Here is a 7,221-nt window from a genome sequence, read left to right on the forward strand (position 1 = left end):
CCTTTGTGATGGAATTGAAATCAATGGTCAACAATGTCATGTTGTTTTGAAGAGCTTTATTTGTGACGCTCCTGCACGGGCATTTATCTTTTGCACGAAAGGTCACAACGCGAGGTCAGGGTGCCCAAAATGTACCGCAGAGGGGGAGTTCAAAGAAAGAAGGATGTGTTATCTGGAAATGGCAGCACCACTCAGGACAAACCGTAGCTTCCGAAACCAAGATGATGCCGACCACCACAAAGGGGTGAGCATTTTGACTGAGCTGGACATTGACTGCATTGCCTGTGCACCCCTAGACTACATGCACCTTGTGTGTCTAGGGGTCATGCGGAAGCTCATGAATTTGTGGGTTATGAGTCCTCGACCATTACTGGGCCCTTCAGACAGGCATTTTGTGTCCGATCAGTGCGTAAGAATGCAACAACACACACCAAGAGAGTTCGCAAGAAAGCCTAGGTCGCTAAGTGAGTTAGATAGGTGGAAAGCGACAGAGTACCGTACCATACTTCTCTACACGGGACCTGTGATTCTGAAACGTGCACTGCCATCTGCTTCATACAGTAACTTCATATCTCTGCATTGTGCAGTTTCTATCTTGGCTAGTAAGGAACTGTATCAGGAACATGCAGAGTATGCAGAGAATCTAATCCGCCATTTTGTAAATGGATTCAAATCTCTCTATGGTGAGCATCACGTTTCATACAACGTTCATTGCGTGATACACCTTGCAAAAGATGTAATGATGCATGGGAAAGTTGACTCGTTTAGCGCATTCCCCTATGAGAACAACATGCAGTTAGTCAAGCGTCTGCTCCGAAAGAATGAGGCTCCTCTGGAACAGCTCCTGAACAGACTTTCTGAGAGACGGTATGTGTCCAGCAGTCTAAACCAATCCAGCAAGGGAACAGTACCTTCTCAGCCTCATAACAATGGACCACTGCTCCCTGAATGCACCGGGCCAGAATTCAAGCTTGTAAGGACTGCTGATTACACCTTTGGAGTTGCACTCGGAGACAACTGCTGTAGGGTTTCCAGTGGAGAGTTGGTGGTCATCCATAATATTGCCACTCTGCGCTCTACAAAAGAACTTTGTATAATAGGACAGGAATTCCTCAGCAGAAGTGACCTTTATATTAAGCCATTCGAGTCATCACGTGTCGGAATTTATGTTGTATCACAACTTTCTTCCCTGAAGTGTTGGCCACTATCTGGGGCTAGAAAAGTCATGAAAATGCCATACAATGACAAGTATGTCGTTGTACCTTTGCTACATTAAAGGAGCATGGAAGTCACCACCAAAATATTTTTTGTTTTTCGCTGCGTCGATTTCTGCAAGGAATAAAATGAGCTTCTGCGAAAGAACGATGAGCGCAGGTGACCTACAGAGCGCACGCAAGGCTTTGTTCCGAATACCTTTAATAAACCCTTTCCACGAACGAGAAGACGTTGTGACGTATCACGGGCTTGGGCACGTGACCAGTGACGTCCAACGGCACAGCTCAAGCATGTACAAGCGGCACATTAGCAGAGAAGAAAAAAACAAAAGAGGAAGGCACTGATCAGTTTCTATACATCACACGGGGCTCGTGTCTTTCGTCTGCAACTGCTTTCTCAGGCTGACTTTTGTAAATTTTATTGCGCAGTGACAGTACATCGCAGAGCGAAAAATATTTTGCATGGTGACTACTGGTGAACAGCTTCACAGATGAAGCAGGGTTTTGAGCCATGTTATACGTCACTTCCATGCTCGTTTCAGCCGTTTTTATTCGTTATTTATTTTTCAAGAAACCTGCATCCTTGTATATCTTCATCGTTTATAAACTCCTACTCTGTTTCTCTGACTCCAAGCATTGGTAGACCCAAGTTCTCTACATATTTTAAGTATGTTAGCCTAGTATGTATGCGCAACTAAGATACACTGACACTTTCTTGAATTTTCACAGGTATGTTTATCATCGTGAACTTCATTGAAGCCGAACAAGTTGAGGTAGTTCCTGGAGCATGGGTCAAGGGAACAAGATGCAGATGGCCAAGGGTTGGAACGGACAAAGCCAAAAAGCTTATTTTGAAACGTGCATCACCGCAGTCGTCATGGGACAGCTATGACGTTCAAGTCATAGGCGTGTTTGGTGAGTATATTATAAATTAATATGTTCTGCTGAATTTGGTGAGCTATGTTTCACCCAGATGAAAAATATATTTCGTGAGTATGTCTCACAGTGGAATCACCGAGGCAGCCACCTTGTCAGCTATTCAGTATAGTTTTTAGATGATTTACTAGTGGACACGTGAGGAGCAGCCCTGTAATGTTACGCATGTTCCTTCACATAACATAGGCACTTTATCAGATAATCAGCGATAATAGTAACTAAAATAAGTAATAAATAAATTGACTACTGTTTTTTTCTTTTCTTTTCAGCAACATATGAGGAAGCACGCGATAAACTTGAGCGGGCACAGTATACCTCAGACGTAAACTCTGACACACCGAATGAAGGGGTCAAAAGGAAGCGTTTCCCTCCCTCTCGCTTTATTGAGGAAACAGATGAACCTCTATCAGGTAATAGAACTCTTTTAGCTAACATTAATACTTAATTTACGTCTGTGTGCTTAGAAATATCTTCCACACAACATACGCTGACATTCATCGTTGCTTCAGCAGGTACTGCAAAGCACTCACGTCCCCTTCCCTTGTCAGAGTCTGAGCCAGAAGATGACAAGGACAGTGAAGATGATGCACCCCCTATCCCAGAAAACTTTCCGACGTGTCCTATTTTTGGTAGGTGATATCTAAATTTCAATACAGTAAAATTTGTGCACATTGTTTCATGTGTACTCTTACCACTAGCATTAAAAAGCATTTCTTCTAATATAGAGCATAAATCTGGAGGTGGCCACACAAGCAGCCAAGGTTCTAGTCGTGCTCAGCTCTCCCAAGGTATTAATTTAGATTGCAGCTGACATTTGTTCACAAAATGTGTTCTGGATGCTCCGTGCGCTGTTATGCTTCCATCATGTGCAGGCAGCAACAGCAGTTCATTGTATGAAGCATCATCAGTGGCATCTCGGGAAATTCTAGGTATGACTACTGGCTGCCTCAGCATATATGCGCTTTGTTAACAGGTCTTTCCTGTGACAAGGTTATTAACATTTAATGGTTTTGTGGAGGTGGCGATTCTAGAGAAAGTGGTCATCAACCTAAACATGCCCTGGCTACAGCGGGTACTAATTGTAGTAAAACAATACATGCAGTACAAATTTTGTGCGACTTGTATTCTTCTTGCCATCCTACAACACATTTGTATATTTTGTGCAGAATTTCAGAGACAGGTTCTAAAGCTGCTACAGCAAATAAGACTTACACAGCAGGGTGACAGTGACCTCCTTCGTGAGCTGTGCTCCCAAAGGACTGCATCTACCTCTTCAAAGCCACTACAAGTGCTCATAGAAAAGCCATTCACATCCTCAGAGGAACTCGAGCTGTTTGAAGCTGAACTTGATGAAGCAAAGAAGTCCATCCTGGTAAGCAAATTCACACTTGTTTTTTTTCTGCTTCCACTTTTTTACACTGTTCTTTGGACATGTTAAGATAAATAGTTAGAGATTGAAACATTCAAATAATTTATTTTACTAAAAACACGCTTTCGCATAGAGTCTAGGCTTTGTCAGGTAACATGTCTGTTGAAAACACAAGGTATATGCACCGCAGTTTAAAGAGAAAGGGACAGAATGTACAAAGAAGCTGAGCTGTGAGAACGGCAGCAGCGGAGTAGAGGGAAGATGAAAGGCTCAGCAGTTGAACGAAAAAAGGGGGATACATTACACAATAATAAAGGGGATTGATTCAGGCGAACAAGTGACACACGTGGTCTCCCGCAGTGGGTGAAGAACAGGTCAAGAGCTCTTATGTTTAGCACACGGGCAATGTTTTGGTGCCTTCACTATTCTTAGGGAACTCGGGGGAAGCCAAATGATAATGTGGGCCAGAAAATACATTGTGGCCACGTGAAGTCAAGGATTGGAATTCAGCAATTAAACACGACTCTCGGATTTTGCGTTTGTTATTGTCAGGGAAGCCCGACTCTAAGATAACGATCTTCAAGCTTGTGTTGCAGTCGTGCGCAGGAAGATTAAAATGCAGTGAAACGGGTGGGTCGCTGATGAACTTGGATTTGACGTAGCTAAGCCTACCTTTATGTCTCGCCCCACCGGTACATTACACCATGAACTGTAACATACATGTATGAGTACTCTACCCTAATGAACCGTGTCTCCTTTGTGTCCGTAGAACCCTTCCTACATGGAATTAGATATTTCTTCGACATACTGTACGTGACACTTGGTGCAGAAGATTATACAGCATACATGATATGAATTACAGTTAAGAAAGAGTTTTATTCTAAATGTGAAGTTGCTTTTGTAGCTATCAATTTGTGTACACGAAAAAATAAATTTACAGGTCTGGCATCGTGTTTGGCCACACGGAGCACAGCTTGAGGGCTGCTGGTGAATCTGTGACGATATGAGTAGGTTACGTAAGTTAGTCTGTCGTTTCAAAGCAACCGTGGGCGCCTGCGGGAGAACTTCCTTCAATTTACTGTCAGCGTGAGGGGTATTCACATAGCGTTTCAGGGTTGTTTTATAGTTATTGAGTGACTGATGGGACTGAGTGGTAGAAACAACATTTGGGCTTTCTGTTCGAGGTTGTAGAAGCATGTAGGGTACCCCTCGCCTTTAAGCTTGATCTGTGGAGGGCATTCATGGCAAAAACGGAAGGATAACCACGGTTTAGGAAGTCTGGTCGCGTGCGTGTTTGGAAAAGACTTCCTGGACTGCGCATATACGTTGTAAATTGAGTTTTTACCACTTAGTTCCATCAGTCCCTCAATAACTGTAAAACACTCCTGAAACACTATGTGAATACCCTTCACGCTGACAGTAAATTGAAGGAACTTTTTCCGCGGGCACCCACGGTTGCTTTGAAACGACATACTAACTTGCGTAACCTACTCGTACCGCCACAGATTCACCAGCAACCCTCAAGCTGTGCTCCGTGTGCCAAAACACGATGCCAGACCTATACATTCCTTTTTTTGTGTATACAGATTGATAGCTACAGAAACAACTTCACCTTTAGAATAAAACTCTCTCTTAACTGTAATTCATATCATGTATGTTACATAATCTTCTGCACCAAATGTCACGTACAGTATGTCGGAGAAATATCTAATTCCCTGTGGGAACGGTTTTTACGGACACAAAGGAGACATTGTTCATCAGGCAGAGTATATATGCATAGCCCGACGTCTCGACCTGTTCTTCACACACTGCGGGAGACCACGTGTATATTGGTCACTTGACCACCTGAAACAGTCACCTATAATGTATCCCCCTTTTTTCATCCAACTGCTGAGCCTTGACCTTTCTTTTTCTCCTCTGCTGCAGTCCTCACAACTCCGCTTCTTTGTACATTATCTCCCCTTCTCTTTAAACTGTGCTAGTATACCTGGTGTTTTCAACAGACGTGCTACCTGACGAAGCATAGACTCTAGCAAGAATTTGTATTTAGCAAAATAAGTTATTTGAATGTTTCAATCGCTTTAACTATTCAGCTTATTCACTTGCGAGTGCTAGATTTTTCCAATTTTTGCCTTGTACAGGTTCTCTAATATATGAGTTATGTTTTTATTGGGCAGTCCTGACATACAGATACATCTACATCTCACTCAGGACTGATTTATTGGGTATGTTTGAGACACAACAAGTATATAATGACAAACTGTCTTCTCTGCAGGTGCAAGAACTTGGCGCAATTGGAGGGAATGATATAGGCCAGGCCGTTCGGAATATCCTTGCTTACCTGTTGACAAATGAAGCTGCTGGGGACTACAGCTGGCTGGGGCGAAAGGGGAAAAAAAAGCTTCAGATGCCTCAGATTATCTACCGTGAGTATGAGTGAAGTGTTGAACAAATTTGGGTGTTTGCTACATTCTGCTACATTCTTTCTCTTTGAGCACTAATTCTAACATAAATCAGGCCACTACACAGGATTCTATGCCAACCCCCAGAAATCCGATGGCGAAAAAAACAACAACCTTTGACGAATGCAAAAAATGAATGTATGACCACCTCTGCCAAAATTTAGTGCCAAGCTGCCGCTACCCAGTTCGCAAGTTGGTTTAGTGTGCGTTGTTTCCTGCAGCGGCACATGTTCATTTCACTGAAGCCGAATTCTTGCTGCGGCTGGAGGTTTCATGTTTGCTCGGCACAGAGAATGACTTTGCTTTTGAACGAAGCGGTGTTGTGGCATGGCATGACTGGCGCATTACCGTCGCGAGCAGGTTGCACATTGGACGCACAATAATGACTGGCGGCGCATGCTGTGTGTGGAGATGGCGGAACCGGATGAAACCAGACGGGGTTGCGCTGACCGCATCCTCGAATCTAAGCCGGACCCGTAGTTTCATACCCAGAAATTTTGAAAACAGTGTTGGCCTAAAATTGAATAAATACGGTATGCATGGTGTTTGTTTTTATCTGTAACAAATTTGCATAAAAAGGGGAGTTGCCTTAGGACGCTTCTTACTCGACAGGGCTGCTACTAGGAAACAATATTGTTTCTAAGTTAGGTGTCTAATTAACAGATATGTTGATCAGCTTTTTAATTATTCACTTTAGGAAGCACATTGCAATTACGATAATAAAGCCTGATGTCCACATGATATGCTGGAATCCCTGATGAAGCACAGAAGCATGAAGTGTGTGCTACGGACCTGAGTATTTGACCGCTATTGTCTACTGTAACCCACACGTGGTCGGCAAAAGAGCGTCAGCGGCGTTGACATCTCCGCCCTCACTTAAAGTCACAGAAAAACGTCATGTACAATGCAGGGAACCCTTATCGGTGTTTGTTTCATGATCTTTGTGTTGTAGCTTTTTTTTGCTTTCTTTTCTTCCTTCATGTGTTCGCAGTCGCTTGCCGTATCACTCAATTTATCCTGCTGGACACGGCTTCGCCTTTCACTGGTACCATAATCCCTGATATGTAGTGGTGACGCACATTGCTCCTTGCAAGCGAAATAAATACAGGACAAATCACGTATGACCTTTTTCTGTGACGTTAGGTGAGGGCAGAAATATCGACTCACTGTCACTGTTTTGCAGAACAGTTGCTCTTTGCAGCAGACGACAGAGCTAAAATAGTTAGGTATGTAGCACGCG

General features: G+C 43.3%; 1 protein-coding gene across 1 annotated transcript; it reads left to right on the forward strand.

Moving 5' to 3' along the window:
* Positions 1-790: 790 nt before the first annotated feature.
* Positions 791-5,908, forward strand: LOC135384623 (uncharacterized; the record flags this gene model as incomplete). Its single annotated transcript, XM_064613819.1, has 9 exons — positions 791-1,022; positions 1,944-2,129; positions 2,420-2,560; positions 2,615-2,779; positions 2,876-2,938; positions 3,023-3,079; positions 3,169-3,222; positions 3,317-3,522; positions 5,795-5,908. Coding segments are annotated over exons 1-9 (1,218 nt in total), but the record flags the coding sequence as incomplete, so codon positions are not given.
* Between the last annotated feature and the right edge of the window lie 1,313 nt (positions 5,909-7,221).

This window comes from Ornithodoros turicata, chromosome 2, assembly GCF_037126465.1.
Source record: "Ornithodoros turicata isolate Travis chromosome 2, ASM3712646v1, whole genome shotgun sequence".
Classification (NCBI taxonomy): domain Eukaryota; kingdom Metazoa; phylum Arthropoda; class Arachnida; order Ixodida; family Argasidae; genus Ornithodoros; species Ornithodoros turicata.